Raw genomic sequence first — 18,416 nt, forward strand, 5'->3', positions numbered from 1 at the left:
ACATCACAAAAAACTGCAATTTCAATAAGGGCGTGTAGACTTTGTATATCCACTGTACATATATAATAATTATCACAAATAATTTACAAATGTTACAATGAATTGCTCCAATTAAGTTCTTCAAAAAAAAAAACATGTTTGATGAGAAAGTAATCCAAAAATGTCTCAAGGCATATTTCTAAGACTCAAGATATGTCCTACATTCTTCTTGGCATCAAAAACATTTTCTTCTTATGTTTTAGGAATCCAGCTTTTAGGCTAAATAGCAACACTACCTTATCTGGGGGCCTTTTCTAGATTTGAACCTGTATCGTCAGTACTTCATTATGTTAACCATGCTGCACTAAACTGATAATATACACCTGGGGCTGAGATATTACCCTGGCCTGAGTCTATGACCAAGTTGTTGGTAATGTAATAAAACATTGGAGACTCAGTGGCAAATCTGAAACAACGTGAAAATCACGTAGGTTATGTCACAGGTACAGCACACTCTAAGCAGTCCCAGACTAAGCACTGACTGTGCAGTCTGAACAATTTTTACAATAAATTCTAACATTAAATAATAGTCCCATAATAAATCACAACTGTATCAATAACGTTTGATAGAAAAAAAGAAATGTGTGTCAGTTAGATCTGCAGATTTCAAAAGTGAAAAAAACACAACATGTGATACCTTTCTTATAATATTGCAGAAAAAAAGCTAATCAATACCAAAAACGACTAGCTGTAGTTTTGATCCTAAAGTGTATTAAAACAATTTTATTTTATTTTTTTCATTTTAATTCCAAATAATCTCATAATATGAACAGTTCAAATTCACATTTGCTTCCGGTTTATTGTAATTACAGGCCAATTATGTTCAATCGTTTATGAGCCTTTTGTAAAATTACATCTTTAAATGATACAATAACCAATACTACGTTTATATTTGCAAATCATTCCACATAATCATCTCATTACTTTGTTATAAGCTACGGAATAAAAATTCAATAAAATTGATTTCTGAGAGTAATTTCCCAGATGTTTTTAAAATAGTTAATGCTGTTTGGAAACTAGAATGGTATTTTTACAGATACTTCTGAACAGACACATATAAAAGTACAACATTTAATCTGCATAAAGGAAGAATATATGTAAAAAACATTGAATACCTTATGTGAAGCAATGGCCCTTTGAATGTCGACATGGGTTTCCTGGCTGTTTTGGTCTTACTTACTGCATCCCCTTTGTCATATTCGTCTTGTCTTAAACTTTCTTCCAGAAAAGTCACCTATAAACAACAGTAAAGTTAAATCAATTTTGTTGTTGTATGACCATTTGCACCAAGTAAAATAAATTCAATGTAATTGATGGCATTCATCAATTTTGCCACTTTGTCTTCTAGATATCATTAAACATTAAATAGTGACACAGTCTCAGAGCGTAATGATCTTAAGTTGCTCATACTAATTGACCCCAAAATACTGTATAAACAACTTGCAGCAGTTGTTTTAGTGTCACTGCTTGTGTCATAAGTATAAATAACATGCATCTAATCTTTTTAGCTTTGATTAATGATAAAGACACAGTAGACTTGTACTGTAACACATTTCATCCCCCCCAACCATGTTGTTAAATTGGTGAATCTATTCCTTAAATTCTGAGAAGCTTAACATGGTTTTCAAAATCTAAAAAGCTCAGTGAGCACTTATGAAAAATGCTTATTGAAACATACAGTAAATACCATGGATAACCTTCACTTTAAAAGTTGCATTAGAATAAAAGGACAAACATCTTATTTGGGAGAAAAGTCTAAGTGTTTTTGGCAAAGTCACTTCATGGAACTGATTTGGAACACATCATGAAGAGTCCCCTCTGACCCTTTTCAAACAGAACTGAACGACGGTGATTGCTAAGGAAAGCAGAAGGGAGGAATACAAGAGTGCTTTCAGAATAAATAGCTCAAAACTTTACTAAGTAACTTCAGGCCAATGCTCTTTGTTCTAAATAGTCTTCAGTTCCCTTTTAGCAGTATTAGTGAAATAAATAGCCTTCACATGACTTTGTCAGGTGTTTTCCTGATAAAAACATGCTGCATTCAGTTCTTTAACAACATTGTACGGCTCACAAATGCAACAGAATAAAATAACTAACAAGTTATTTAGTATTTGAACTACTGTTTAAGATATTTTGAAGAAGTGCATTAATTACAGCAATGACAGGTCCTACACAATGCTGCTGCAAAGGCGTACAAAATTAAATGTGGCAAAGCAAAGGCGAAGACCATTTTAAGATGAAAATTAAGGCAAAGCGATAAACTGAAATTCATGATGAACAGTGCTTTTTTGCCATTTTAAATGCCAGATTCTGACTGAATTAAAAAGGATGATCTCGCCTTCTGCTACTCTGTTAAACGTGTGTGAATTAGAAGTAATGTTCAATAAAGGGCTAGAGGCTGTGGATAAAAATATTATTCTACCAGACTCTATAATCCACAAGGGGAACAGAACTGGTGATGAGCCTGTTTTCGAAAGCACCTTTGCACACTCAGAATAATAACACACCACCGTTTATTCAAGTGGCGTTAAGGGTTGAAAATAGTACAATTTCGTGGTAGAAGCTTTGGAATAAAGGCTCTTCCAGATCATGAAATACTGGGCTCTAAAAATCCAAGAAAGTATATCATACCTAAGAAAGTCATGACTTGAACCCACCCAAAACAAGAGAAAGTTGACCTGGACAAAAAAAGCTTCTTCAAGCCTCTGCCTTGAATGTTCCATGAGACAAACTCTGTCTGAAGAAACTTTGTGTCATCTTCATAAAGCATAATCTGCCTGACTAATACTAATTATTAGTCTAGACTAATAATAATTTTCAAGAGAAAAACGATCCCTTTTTATTGGAAAAAAAAGGTACTTTCTTAACTTAAAATAAATGTGTTTGATACTATACAACTGTTTATTTGGAAAATATGCCATTTAAGAACAGTTGTATTCATGAATATGATCTTTTGTATAATGGATTTAGGGGGCACTGAAGGAACAAGTTTAATAACATAGATTTCTACTTCTTGAATACTTACTGGGCTTGTTTTCAGCAAATTGTTCGGACCAATAGAGCACAAATTCAGTGAAGCTATTCAAGATTAATTCCATATACTGGGATGGCCTTTAAGGACCTCACCAATCAGACTAGAAGAAGGGACAATACTCAAAACTGTTGAGGTAACAATCATATTTACTACAAAGAAAGAAAAACTTCTGACAACCAGATTAGCTTTTTCTTGAGCAACAACATTTGATAAAACATTTAACAAAATAAACAGAATTCGAGAGCGAGTTTCATTTTGAAAATTTTATTTTTTTCAGTCTTTGAAATTCTTGTGTCAGAATAAATGATTTTTTGCATTGATTGTGCGTTAAGTGGTAGTTAAGTTACAGTACTTCTGAAACAATCTTTATAAGACCATTCTGAAATCTGACATCCAGCAGCTTTGATAAAATATTAGTACAATTGTAAAGAAATCATCAAAATATGAATATATTAATGAAATGTACTGGTTATAGAGTTAAAACATTCAATAATCAAGAAATATTAGGGACCTCTGTTAACATCAAAGTTTTACATAAACACCTAGATCTGGATTCTTTGCATACTTGGACTGTTGTCCAACTATTAATCAATATTATTGCTATAGATCATTTTGATAACATGACACACTGTAATCAGTCTTACTCATACAAAAATAGAACAATCAAATATGTTAGTTAACAACAAGCTAAAAATTCAAAAACGCATTCCAGTATAATCACAATTTAATAAAACACGTCTTTGCCTTGCACTGCCACGGCAATAGTGCAGATTTTTTCCATTTTCAATTTGAGCTCATCTTAAAAACCCTTTCTGGTCTGGGAGGTTATTGATTGAAATGTATCATTTTACATTTTTCTGTTTTTCCCCAAATCGAAAATTGGACATTGGCACAAAGCTCTTTGTTTTTAAAAAGTAAAAAATATACACTTCACAAGTCTGATTTTTCTTTTTAGTTTCTTCCAACATTGAATTATAAAGAATTATAAAGAATCATTACATATGGTAATCAAATTAATCAAAATACCAGATAAAAGACTGCAATGAAATGTGTGCAAAGTCTGAAAATAAGAGACATTACACAACAGGGACCTCCATAATACCTGAAATTCAAGATTTAATCTGTGTCACAAATTAACCGGGCAAAATAAAGGGGAGATATGCTTACTGTTGATTGTTTCATTAACTTAGTGTACCGGCTACATTTGGCCCTTAGCTGTAATTAATATTCATGTACGTGATGTTGAAATTTTAGAAGATTGTGAAAAATGATAAATGGTGCTCTTTCTTTTTTCATATAATCAAAAGCCAGTGTTGTTTATTTTGCAGATAACATTCCAGAACATAAACTGAGCAGCAAAATAAAGGCAGTTTGAGCAATTGGAGCTCACGGGTTCAACCAAGAGCAGTATGCCATGTGAAAGATAATTTTTCACCAAAAAAATTAGCTAAAACATTGCTTTTCTCAAATAATCACATATGCAAATGTTTAGCTATCACTTTAGTACAGGAAGGCCATTTTTCAGGTCTCCAGTAGATCAGTTACTGTATTTTCTTGGAAAAGATAAAGTCAGAATCATGGGGATCCAAACTACAAACTGACATCAGTACTCCTTGTAAATAAAACACTATATTATTATTTTAAGTTTTGAAATTGCATCATAATCTTGATGATAATTATTACTAATTATCAAGACATTGGTGTTTCTACATTAATGTGGCCAAATCATATGGCTGGGACCGATTACGTAATTAGAAATTAATTAATTGTGGCAATAGAAATCCTAAATACACAAAACACAAATAAAACATCTTGAAATAATGGACAAAGTGCACAAGATTTATAAACATACTTCTTATAACGGTCTGGCTGAAGTGCTGTGTTCACAAACTCTTCCAACAAATTCCTCTGAGGCGTAAAGTTTGTTTCAATTACAACGTTCAGAAGCAGTTTTTAAAGTGGAGTGTACTGAAATGTATGAAGTGATCGTAAAAACTTTCAGCACAGCACTGCGCATAAAGCGTGCCTTTCAACTTCAGTCCTATACTATCTTTTGTTACAAACAGCATTTGTTAGTTTACCTCATTGTCCTTTTCCCTTCTGTATAAGGCACATATTATGATTTGAATTTTCTTATCAGTCTCATGTTTTCCGTGAAAGCATTTTCAGGGCGTTCATGTTAAGCAATGGAATGAGAACTACATCATAGGAAGGATGAAAAGCAGCAAGAAGTCTATCTTATAACAAGCTGCACCAGAATTTAAAATTATAAGGTCATAAAAACATTAAGAGGTGATGATGGGTTTGAAAAAAACTAAAACTAAAGGAAAATGTGTATAATTATAAAATCAACCAGACTTTACAATCAAACCAGAGCTGTATCATATTCCTCTTCGGTAAAAATTTGGTATTGTTCTATTTTAAAAATTAGGATCAACGTATACAGGAGGTCCCTTCTTAACGTCTCCCTGAATTAATGTCATTGACTTTTTGAGACCGAAGACGTATTATTTCCCCGACTTCATGTCCAAAGGATGTACACTACACCCTAAAAATTGAATCTGCAGCATATAAAATGGTAGATTTCTAGTAAAAGCAATGCAAAATAACTTTGCATTATATAAAATTACAGATATATATTATTACTATATTATTTTATAACTGTGTTTGAGATGTTTAGCATTTTAATGTCTTTTCTGTGCCCAGACTTAAGTCCTCTGAATGCAAAGTGCTCTAACAAAGTTCAGAGAAACCTCAAGAAATGCAAACAGGACATGTTATTAGGCAAGTTAAATACTAATAATTGTACTCTATAAAGAATAAGATCAATGTATCTATCATATAGATGTATACGGTATTTAATGTAACTGTAGCATTACTGTGCACATTAAAGTTGAATTTACAAGTATTTTGCTGTGGTGTTTTTATCTGAATGTACATGTGTACTTACGTACGTGATGCATAACACTTAAAATTCATCACTCACACATTCATTGTTCATTTTCAAAGGATAAGTGTTCTAAACACATTTTAAAAAGTAAAATCATATTTAAGTGCTCAACTTTTACGGTAATCATTTTGTTTACACACAGAAAAGTGAATGTTCTGTTTATACACAGATAATGTGAGTGTACATGCTGTAGACTTTTGTCATGTCCTGGTCCTTATTACTGTTGACATACATTGATTCTTATGGACAAATATGTTGCACTTAACGCGCTCGGGGCAATATTTACGTCCTTTCAGTCTCCATTAACCCATTTCCATTATTTCTTATGAGAAATAATACCCTGTTTCATGTCCCAGTGTTAACAGTCCACATTAAGGATGTTAAACGGGGACCCCCTGTATTTACATATTTTGATTGCGCTAGATCATACAGTAAGAGTAATCTTCCATGGATTCCACTTGCAAAGTACACATGTACACGTACATCTTTTCGAATTGCATCTGCAGCTTCGATTAACTTTTGATGAAATCACATATAAATGTCAATGGGACAAATCAATTACATTTTCAGGTTAATACAAATTGATGTTAATTGACTTCAGTGTAGCTCAAGTCACGTACTGTAGTTTAATGTGTAAAGTGACTGTCCAGAATTAATAAACATGGCAGTTTTTGTATTTTACCTTTAATGCATCTGAATAATTCTGGAATTCCTTACAGTATTCTTCAGAATAGCTGCTGCAATAGGTTTGGCAGGTAAAGCCATTTTGGTTTTCTCAATATATTGTGAAAACCATTTTCACTTGACTTGCCAGATAGCTGTGACAAGGTTTGGTAACATACCAAAATGGAATGCACAGTACTCTCCACTGTGCTTGACTTTCAGCATATCTGATTATACTTAAGGAACATGTACACTATGTGAATTTCAATTTTATATGTTGTTGGAGACAGAGAAGGAGGTTTACTCACAAAATACAAAGAATTTTATAGAAAGAGCCCATTTCGACCGCAGAAACACTTCGGTTTTCAGAACTTCTTAATGGAGGCAACTCATCTTTAAATTTCTTACCAGACCTTATTTCAAACAAATAAAAACAGAATTAGTTTTTCCTTCTTACAGGTATCAACATTCTGCATTAAATTACACAAGCAAAAAGCGTGTCTCTTTGAAATCAGCATAATTTGCACGATTGTGAAGAACTGCAATTGATTTTGACTGACATCATAGGAACAATAATGGCTTTTCTATATATTTATGCTGCTTCGAGGGCAAAAGTTTGTCTCTTTAATTGTCGCATTTTTTTACCAAGGCCTTTTTATTAGGGATTAATTGCAAATCTTTATAACAGGGTGCAGGACATATGAAAACAGTCTCAAATTTACTTAAAGATCTCTTAATTAAAGTTTTATGAGCAAAATAATTTGTCATAATGGGAGACTTCATTCTTCTCCGCAGTCTGGGAAATATCTACAGGAATGACAGCAGTAGAAACCGAAGTGACGACTTTCTCACTCAGCTTTGTCAGAGCATCTACAAGATGTATTCAAAAGCTTATATGAAATATTTGTATCAACATTATCTTTTCGAACAATCAAGAAAGAATGATGTAATCAGAGGAAGCATTTTTTAAAATGAGCTTAAGAGTAAGTAGAAAAGAGTAGGATAGCTAATTAGCTAATTTGCTCAGAGGAGAAAAGAAGGGCAAAAATCTGAAGTGATACCATTTGTTGAAAAAAAACATAATCCAGAGAGTGAGCATAGCAAAAACTAAAAAAAAAAGAATATTCCCAAATGATTCAGCAAATAAAGTAGGAAAAATATATTACACCTAAATGAGATTCCTGAGTCAATAAGCTACTGTATAAACGACCAAAAGAGCCAGATGGGTCAAATGGCCTCCCATCCTTTGTAACAATTCTTATTGTCTTGTCTGTAATGATCACTTTTTAAGTGCCTATACTGTACATACTGTACATACTCATACTTCAATGGACTTTTGTTCTTTAGGCACTCCGACAAACAGAAGACAGGCTGTCGTTCAGCAGAGTGTGAATCTTGTAAACACACTAATATTTGTAGTCCAATGATACACACACTTACAAAAAATGTATTAGTAATGTAAAGACTCGCTTATTAAACTAAAATTGTTTCTGATTTAAACAGGATACAGATACAGCTGCGCCGCTGTGCCAGCTGTGTACATACGATAAGAAATTCTCTGTTTGACATGAAAAGTTAAAATTTTGATGCAGGCTAATAAATTAAGGGTGAAACAATTATGTTTCTGGTATGTATTGATCTGAAACATATGGTTTGAATAATAATTTACATAATTTAGCAAAGCCTGCAGATTCTTATATGAGCCTTTGGTGATGTACAACTGACCTTCTATCTCTTTTTGTACCATGGTCCTTTATCCCTCATACGCTGATACAAATGCCACACCTCCATACATACTACTATCAGAGCTCGCTTCCTTGACCTGATAGTATCAAAGATGCATAATTTTGATGGATATCTCTAAATTGAAACAAATTCACCATACACACAATATATAAAACAAAGATAAATATACTGTAACTTATAAGGGTACTCTGAAATAGCCACAAGAAAATGAACCAGGCAAGAAAGAAGACAGCATTAAAGAATGGAAGCTGTTTCTCTATGAAATTAAATAGCTCTTGAGAGAGAATTGACCGTGGTGTTCAGAATTCTTCAAAGCCATCAACAAACCTCAAATTAAAAAAACACAGCATGCAAACTAGGAGGAGACGACACAAAAGCAAATGATAATGAATAAATTCAGGACAGGGTGCTGTGAAAGGGAAGACTTTACAGAAGGAGCTGCAGATATGAACCTACATCCATGCTGTAGGATCCAGCTCCCTGAGAGATCTGGCTATGGTGTTCTGACCCTGAGGCTTATGAGGATATTTCTGGTAGATCTTGCTAACCACTGATAAGAAAGACAGGTTGGGCAATCTTCTTTCCATTTTTCAAACATTCTTTTGTGAACATTCCCCTCTTACATACAAAAACAAGCTCGGAATAATTACTCTTAAAGTGATCACACATCCCCTGAAATTTGCCTTTGATCATAACATAAGACATGACTGGCCAAAAACCTGTTCTACCCATAGATCTTGTTTTGGGTGACAGAATGTAATTGCAAATGTGAATGACATAGTGCTGGTGGCCAATAAAACCTATATTTTTCAACTAAGACAAGAGGGATGCAAGAAAAAGTGAACACAGGATAATTACAAACAAGAGGGGAATATTCAATTTATCTTGGAAACTTGATAACTCAAATTAAGAACATTTTAGCAGTTTGGAAGATAATTGGAAGGAAACAAGAAGAAAATACCCCAAATGAATGAGAAAATAAGAATTGTATATAATATATTAATTGATAGTATAATAGATTCCTAAAATTTAACCACAACAAAAAAAGGCATATGACCTTAAGCAATCCACACCAATCCTTGTTCCCTCATGAGGACAGTATTCCTGTTTTTCAAGAATAAGTGAACTCTGGGCTCTTTCTGTATCACAGTATTACCACAGGACACTGGCATTTCTTATAATCTTAGAAGACAAGAGGTGATCCTGCACTAACTCTAAATGTAAGAAGCAATGACTAATCACCAAACTTCAGTTCAGGACAAAGAAAATCCATCAGATTTTCCGAGGAAGCAGGAAAAGGGCAAAGAAAATCTTAATGGCACAATCACCTTTAGCAGCCATTTTCCTATAAGAACATAATAAAAGTCTGCCAAAGACATTTTACTTAAGCAAGTATAGAACCGTTCTCACTCTGGGAAAGATAGATAGGTGACAGATATGACCATGACCTGCAGAGAGACACTTTGAAAGAAACACCAGGACAAAAATAACCAGGTCATCAAAGCATCCACTACATAGACGCCAATCCCAAAGGGTTTCTGCTTCCATCCCTGCCAGAGAGTAAGCACATCCTGTATTGCTCAGTGGCCTTTGAGATCCCAGAGCACAATCAACCTCCAGCTTCAGCAAGGGAACGATTATCTGTACAATTACTACCTCTGACCTATGAAAGCTGGTGTCAGTATCTGATTGTGTGGCTTTAATTTGACCTTTATTAATAAAACAAATGTATTTGCACCACTTAATTATCAAAACTGGTGCATGAGCCAAACTAATTCTACACTCACAAGTCCTCCAATAAGCGCTTGCTGCTACAGCCTTTATCATTTACTTTGATACACATTTTAACTAAAAAAATAATAATTACAGTCAGTCCTGATAATTCTTTTTTTCTAAAAAAAATATTCAATAGATTTCCGTAGCTGAACATATAGCTCGTGAAGGTGGATATGAACCAGACAGGAAGAAAGATTTTAAAACAGAAATACTGCTTCATACCCTTAATGAATCTGTATAATTCAGAAACTGAGCAGGATTTGAAGGAAAGGTAAATTGAGATTTGTTCTGCATCATGGAAGAATCAATGTTCTGTAATTATTTAAAAAAGCAATGATTACTAATCCACAGATGAGAAATCAGAAACACTGGCCGACAGATATGTACTGAGTACACAAATGCTTTAAAAGTACGTTTGAGGAGACTTAAATGGGAGTGGTGGAGAACATAAAAAGTCACTGTTACAATATTTGGTTACAAAAAGGCAAAACTGTTAAAGCAGGTTGAGATGCAAAGGAGAACGTCCTACAGAACAGTCTAAATTTTAAAACATGCAAAGTACTGGTGATTAAGATTAAAATGTGGGGATACTCGTGTGGATGGGTCTTCTTTATGGTGTACTATGTCTGAATTGTGGCAGATGTAAGCACATACACACAGAGCTCAATCAGAAAGGCACAAAAGCAGATTAAAATGCAGGAGGCTGTTAATTTCATTAAAACTCATTAAAATGTTACCAAGCTGGAACTTGTGCAGTATGAGAACATGCTTCATGGCTTACCTTTTTGACCTTAAGGGCTTGCTCAGCGTTGGGACCAGACTCCAGGGTGTCTCTGCCCTCTGCTTCACCGTCTTTGCTTTCAGCTTCATCTTCACTAGCAATTGGTCCATTTTCAGATATGGGGGATTGGAAATCATCGTCTGGCAGGGGAGGATAGCTGTATTTAAAGGAATCCTAGAAGAAAATAAGAATTGTATATAATAATAATAATAATAATAATAATAATAATAATAATAATAATAATAATAATAATAATAATAATAATAATAATAATAAATGTATTAGAAGAAAATAATATATTATTTTGGGATTACAGAATGAGAACAGAATCCTGGTTATTGGTACTCTGAATCTGAACAAGAGTGAATAGCAACCAAGAAGTGCATTTTGCCTGGTACAAAAAAAAAGCAAAACATTTAGATTATCTATTTTTTTTTACTAACTCCTGGGAATCTGCTAAACAAAACAAATATACTTACAGTTCCTCCCATATGTGGTGGAAGGTATTCGGCACCAATGTACTCCTGTACGTCACTTTTTGTGACAAATTTCAGTTTGTTTATTGCCTCTGGGCCAAGCCAACTCTTCACAATCTTCCAGGCGGCTGAAGCAAAAAGAGCAAAAAAAATAAAGTTCACATTTACAAAAGTTAAGACTTTGAAATAACAAGTCTACATGTCTTCCGTAAGAACTTCACTTTAAACTCTTGTTGACCTGGATGAGGGTTTCATCACATCTCTGATCTCTGACCTTGTTTCCAATTGAGCTAATTATTTGGATAAGAAGTTGAGTAACCTGTTGAAGCACTTCAAAAAAACCTACAGCAAACATTCAGCAGTAACATAAAATGATTTAAAAACATGATATAATGAAAGAATACAATAAGTCCTGCCCATAAAGCCACAGGTAACTATAGCTGCAGTAATAAGAGAAAATTACTCTTTAAATCTGGTAAAAGGAGTAAGATTCTCCAAGTACAGCCAACAATTATTCATAATCAAACTCAGGAACATTTGTTCAGTATCTATTACAATGTATAATACATTTTACTAGTAAATATAGGATACTTAAATTAAAGTATATATTATAAGGTAGATATGAATTACTCACCATTCATAATCCATGGCATTTCATACATCACCATTTTAGCTAAAACAAAAAAAAAAGATTTTTTGAGTTCTATAAGGGCAAGGCTCAGATTGTAAGCACTGATGGCAAAATAGGGAATAATAACTATATAGTACAGATTTAGAATTATCTGCATTGAAAGCTGAAAAAAGAAAATGACTACACTATAGGAAGCTAGTACTGTATGTTACAAGACCTCTGGTACAAAGCACTTTTTTGTACAAATTCCTTTCCATCATAAATAATAAATGTATTAAAAAAACTAACATATCAGAATAAGAACACATCCTCAAAACCATGCCGAGCAATCCAGCTCTGTGCAATATCAGAACACTCTGTTCTTTGTTGTCTATGGATCTTGAGACAAAAGCAAGCCCCACAGTGCACAGTGTACCTCCTCAGGTTTGCTTTCAAAGAAACACACAGGACGTCAAAAAGAGACAAGAAAGCTGACCAAAAGCAAGGAGAGCTGAAAACACCGTCAGACGTATTAGTATTCATGAACTCTCATGCATCTTGTTTTCAGCTTTGAGTTCAATAGCCACATGTAAGCAAACTCTAATCCTGTTCTTGTGCTTTGAAAAAAAGATAATAAATTAAGAGAAAGCAAAGCAATACTAGATCCTACAACTGATTCCAGCTTATGCCTACTACAGTGCAAGCTCTTGTTTCCTCTGCAGTAAATCAAAAAACACAAAGCTAGAAACAAATGTGGTAGGAATTGTTATCAAAGTATATGAATAAACATAATCCAGGCACATTGCTCTTGCAGTATTACAATGCTGTGTACAGTACTACAGTAGTACAACATCAAAGGTGTCCTGAAGCAGTTTGGAGATACAGATGCTGTAGTTTTCTTATTGTAGGTAGCTAAAAACAGTTTGACATTTTTCCTGCTTCTCTCTGGTTTATTTGTGGTAAACATATTTTGGACATTCACTCCTGGTCCTGCAGGGCCACTGTCTTCCCTGGTTTTCGGCCCACACTTTTTTTTTTTATCAATGTTGGACTCTTGAATGATTGGTACCCAAAGTTTCCAGGTCATCACTCATTGAGGATTTTAAGTGACCTTTAAAACCTGGCAGGCTGTAGCCCTTCTGGAACAGGGGTGAATATCACCACTATAGATGATGGTGTACAAGTGGCCGAAGGGGTGCCTGAAAAAGAACAGGCTTCTTGCGTTAAGCACGTCCATGCATATGCTTTAGTGACATCATGACTAAAGAAAACTCCACACAAGGATCATGTCTAGAAATGATTTCTTCCATTTATTTATTTATTTTGGACATCAGGCCTGCAAACATGAAACAATCAAATACAACACTTTCCTGATTTTCTGCCAATGATAAGTGAATAATAAAGTTACAAATGATTAGTAAACATAATTTTCAGGGTAGTTAAATACTTTGAGGTGAAAAGCAAACAAAAATGTTTATAAGAGTTCCAGTAAGTAAATATTTAACCTCCACATCACTGTTCTTCCTTTTCTCCTGTTAATCCAATACAGTTTCATTTACCCCAGCAAATGGCCTATTCTGACATGTCATGTGTTTCTAAGGGTGTTATGGCAAATTCCAAAACAGAAATTAATTAGTTATTCCAACATGTAAAATTAAAGTAGGTTATTAGGCCTTTATTCATACTAATTTGGAATAACACCATAAAGAAAATATGAAACATTCTAGCTCATGTATTTTCCTTATTGTTAGATACTGTGTAAATGCAGGAAAAAAATCAAATTCTAACACCTTTGAATAATATTTTTTAGTATTTTTTTAAAGTCTAGCCTTTTTTAAAAGAAAAAGATTTAAATACAAATATGTTGATACTTACAAAGGAATTTAGGATAGTACACCTTGAAGCAATTTATGATGTACTTCACAAAGTCCATATCCTGAAACAGAAAAATAATTAAAATGTTCTTCTAACACAGGAGTATTAAAAATTGATTTATCAATATGCAATAATATTTTGGGCAATTTCAATTAATTCTAGTGTGCCTCTAACTCACATATTGTAGGTGAGTGTACGATTAAATAAGTCAAGCATTAAATTGAGAGCCTGAAATGCAAAGTGACGAGGCACTGCTCTCATCAACAAGTTTTCCAAATTAATTAAGAGTACAGATGATGGAGTATTTACAGCACATCACCTTTAGCCTCTGGCTAAAGAGCAAGAATTGACTTCACATACTGTACATGAGATGATTATTTTAACATAACCAGTAATAACTATCAGGCTTCTTTCTCAGATGCCTGATCCACAAAGAACACTAAATGTATAGAAATTGAATTGTTGGAACCTTTGGAAATTGAAAGCAAATGTTTTTAATAGCCATGTAACTTAAAGAAAAAAATTCTCAAAGTGTTAATTAGAATTTGTGGTGTGCAGAATTTATCTCCAAGTGACACATCTGTCTTAGATATTATATTATATTCATACAAGGCTGGTAAAGTGACTGAAAGGCAATTCATTTTCCTCCATTTCTACAAGAGACACTGGGTGGCCGGTACAGCATTATTATTACAGCAGCCCTGCATGCCAAATAAAACGTACATACTTACAGACCTACATGCCTAGCACAAATATTGTTTGCTAAGTAACAAATAATGTTTGCTAAACAACAGTTTCCTAAACTTTATAAACTTGACACTGATGTCTCATCTAAGGCACAGCACCTGAATACTTCTGCAACTGCAAGTTGAAATCCAAGGTGTTACAGAAAGATGGAAGTAGGAATCTTGGCACATTCGTCATTGCCCTTTTTAAGAGGGATTTACGTTGTTTAAATTTTATTACATTATCAACACTGATATGATGTACAGGTACTTCTTTTTTTATTTTTCACCTACTGTATTATGCTGTCTAAAACGAAGTATTGTTATTGTTTTCGAAAATACATTTCAGATGGTTGGCATACAAAATATTTTTTTCAAAAGCACAGCGCATGCATTTCCACCTCAACAGAGGTCCCCAAGGAAAATCCATTTTCAAGCTTGAAATGGAAAGCAAAGTTTATCAAATCAAGCAATGACCTTTGGATGTTTTTATTGTTTTCCCAGAAGCTGATGTGGAGTTTATGAATCACTGGATACTGCCCAAAAAGCCAGAGGTTTTAAATCATTGTTGTTTTTGTCTTTATAGTCATCAATTGCACAAAAACTAAAAAAATATTTCAAAATTTACATTTTCTGGTAGTAGGGTTCATATCTTTATATCAACATTTCTTCAGTGACAGCTAACAACCCTGTTGAATAGATAACCTATGTTCAATGTTTAAAGTGTTCAAACGTGTTGTGGGAAGTAATTTTAAAAAAATGTAACAGTAAAAATGATACAGTAAATTAAACACAACCTTTTATCCCACTTTATCATTGTATCATCACATATAGTATATCTTTGCAATATAGTAATATACTTTGAATTATACTGATTTACTTGACTGATTAGAAAACATACATGTATTAAACAATGCACGTCTCCTAAGAAGTCAATATCACAACACTAAAACTGTGGATAAAGGCGACATAAAATGGTTTTAAATATTAATATAATACAAAATAAGTCATTTTTTAAATGTTTTTATGGATTAAAGATTACAATAATGTTTAAAAAGATAACAATGACCAATACTAAAGGATGGCTTTTAGTCGAGCCTTGGTCTAGTCAACAGCCGACTGTGCTGGGATTCCTCAAGTGGAGGAGAACCACAGGCAGCACACCACCTGCTGGGCTTCTGGGGAACTGCAGGCACTGGCAGGCCTGCAGTGATGTCAGCGAGAGACGTGCCGCTCCTCCAATCGGCACTTACTCCCCCTGTCAGTCACTGCAGAGGTTATCGGGTGTCTGACGAACAGATAGATGTCTCTGGGCTATCAAACAAGCATATCTGCAAGTCCTCCTTTTCTCCCTGCAGTACCAGAGACTTTAACAATTGTCAGGGTGAGGTACATTACCAAAAATAATGCGCAATTCCCAGTTTTTACAAAAGAGACCAGTCATGACATTTTGACATGCTAGATATAATAGTGGCGTTTAACTCGAATACATACTTATTGATTACACTACTTTCTGCTTTTAGAATTTGCTTTTGAATTAAAAAAAATCAGTATGTGACAGAAGTTTGGGACTATGAAATGTATTCAGCAAAAAAAAAGCAAAAACAGCATATGTAAATGTAGCAGAGAGCACTGCTCTTAATTAAAAAAAATCGAATCTAGCAATGTTTCCATAAACAGAAAGGTGTGAAAAAGAACAGTTCTCTACTATGATAGTTACCTTAGCATGTTCCCTTCATGCTGCTTAGCCGAGAAATAAACAGAGTATTATTTTCAGCAGTGCCTTGTATCTTAGGATAGCTGACAATGCTGGAGTCAGTGCAGGAAGAAAAGGTTGCTACTGAACTCTGCACACAGCAATACAGTTTAAATCACAAAATCATCGCTTAATACATAATAAGGAAACTTTTGCTCAACTTTTATAAAAATAAGTGTCCTTCAGGCATGTCCTTTAATAAATTATAAATCTTCTTCTTCAGAAACCATGATAAAAAATAATTACTCATTTTATCTTTTGAGAACTGAAGCCTCAGAGAATTACACATGCAAATCCAACCATATCTCATGAACAACCTTTTATAATAAAACCACCTTCAGCGAAAGAAGGATTTAGCTCTCTTTAATTTAACGCTGCAGTGTTCATCATAATGCAGAAGACACCAGTGACTTTTTTAAAGGTCTTCCTTAACCCTGTTTGAAGATCTTTCCCTCCTGTGTATTCGCCAGTGTTTTTTTTCTTTTCTTTTAAGAGGCCCAACAGGGGATGGTATTAATTCAATGTTTTCTTTTTATTCCTTTATCTAAAATTGAAGAGCTCAGGCTACAGCACCTGAATAACTAATCTACAAGTATTATGCAAGAAAACTGTTGTTGGGAGGATTATTCCAGAAAGGATCTTATCTTTATCTACTGAGGAGTTCAATGTAGTACATCCTTTTGACAGTTTAACACCGCCTCTACAGAAAAAGGTTTATAGTACAAAAAAATCCACATCTTTGAAACACACTTTTCACTTTTTTTAAAAAAAAGGACTATACCTTTATCTCTAACATGTCTATCATATAAACATACGGGAAAGGATTTAAGTGACTGCTTATTCCTGAAACAAACAGAAACTACAAAAAGCAGGATGTCCTGTATGCCTATTCTGTCACATCTGTCCGTTGTGCTTTTGTAACTCGTCATGACACACCCAGAGCTTGCAAGTCTGTTACTGTCCAGATGCTGCCCGCTGGTCTATTGTCATACAGTTCAACACAGGACACAGCTTCCTGGGGTTTGCTTAGCACATCAACAGTTCTTTGTTTGCACTAGGTGAGATACAGCTAGCAAACTGTACTTGTCCTTCTATATGTTTCATTCAGAATTTCTTTCTTTTTTTTATTCCAATAATTCTACTGTATTTCATACACACATTGCACTATCGTAAAATACTTTGACTGCCACTTGAAAATTAATGCAGATGCAACAACAGCAAAAACACGATAAGAAATGTTTAAAAGTTCTCCTGCATGTACAGTATGTGTGAATAAAATAAATGTAAAATATCCTTAAAGTGACTGCATCCTTGTTGGACTACACTGGAGCTAAATCAGTGCAAGGATTAAAAAATATGCCTAGACAGATTACCCTTGCAGGATTTAGAGGTGAATGGCTGATCAGTTCCAATCCTTTGCTGCATTGCGTATTACATTCAATGTTAGAATGTATTGTAAACAAAGTCTAAGAGAATGGCAAATTAACAAGTCACAGTTGCATTAAAAAGTCACCTAATTAAGAGACATGATGTCTACTCAGTCACTCCATTTAAGTAATCAAGAAAATAATAAAAAAACAACAGATTAACTCCTTGTTACTAAGATAATGCAACCTAACAAAGAGGAGTAAAGTATGGCTTTTTTACAATTCATGGATTTAAGGTTAAAGTTTTTAATGAATGAACGGTGAAGTTAGAGAAAATAAAGAAGTCAGAAATATTGCAATTTGTCATTTGATAAAAGGTATAATTTATTATATGGAAAAATACATAAATTAAAATTATTAAATTAAAATAAATTAAATCATTGTTCTTCCTGTTTTTCAACAATTCTATGGTAATGTACTGAAATATTAACTATTTTGTTGCTAACAGTGGATGCCCGCATTCTGTTTTTTTTGTACTACAGAATATATGTATTTAACAGTAACAGCATAGATGTGTAGAGAGCAACATATTATGTTTATGATGAGTCAATAAGATTT

At 33.8% G+C, this 18,416-nt stretch overlaps 1 protein-coding gene across 1 annotated transcript in view; it reads right to left on the reverse strand.

The window, feature by feature from the left end:
* Positions 1–18,416, reverse strand: part of mospd2 (motile sperm domain containing 2) — a 31,148-nt gene that overhangs the window by 3,994 nt on the left and 8,738 nt on the right. The window contains exons 6-10 of the mRNA XM_088609495.1: positions 13,951–14,011; positions 12,100–12,138; positions 11,469–11,593; positions 10,990–11,163; positions 1,155–1,273 (exon numbers count right to left, since the gene is read on the reverse strand). Coding sequence (XP_088465621.1) covers positions 1,155–1,273; positions 10,990–11,163; positions 11,469–11,593; positions 12,100–12,138; positions 13,951–14,011 — 518 coding nt within the window. The remainder of the gene's footprint in view (positions 1–1,154; positions 1,274–10,989; positions 11,164–11,468; positions 11,594–12,099; positions 12,139–13,950; positions 14,012–18,416) is intronic.

Source organism: Lepisosteus platostomus, chromosome 2 (assembly GCF_059453375.1).
Source record: "Lepisosteus platostomus isolate fLepPlt1 chromosome 2, fLepPlt1.hap1, whole genome shotgun sequence".
Lineage (NCBI taxonomy): Eukaryota > Metazoa > Chordata > Actinopteri > Semionotiformes > Lepisosteidae > Lepisosteus > Lepisosteus platostomus.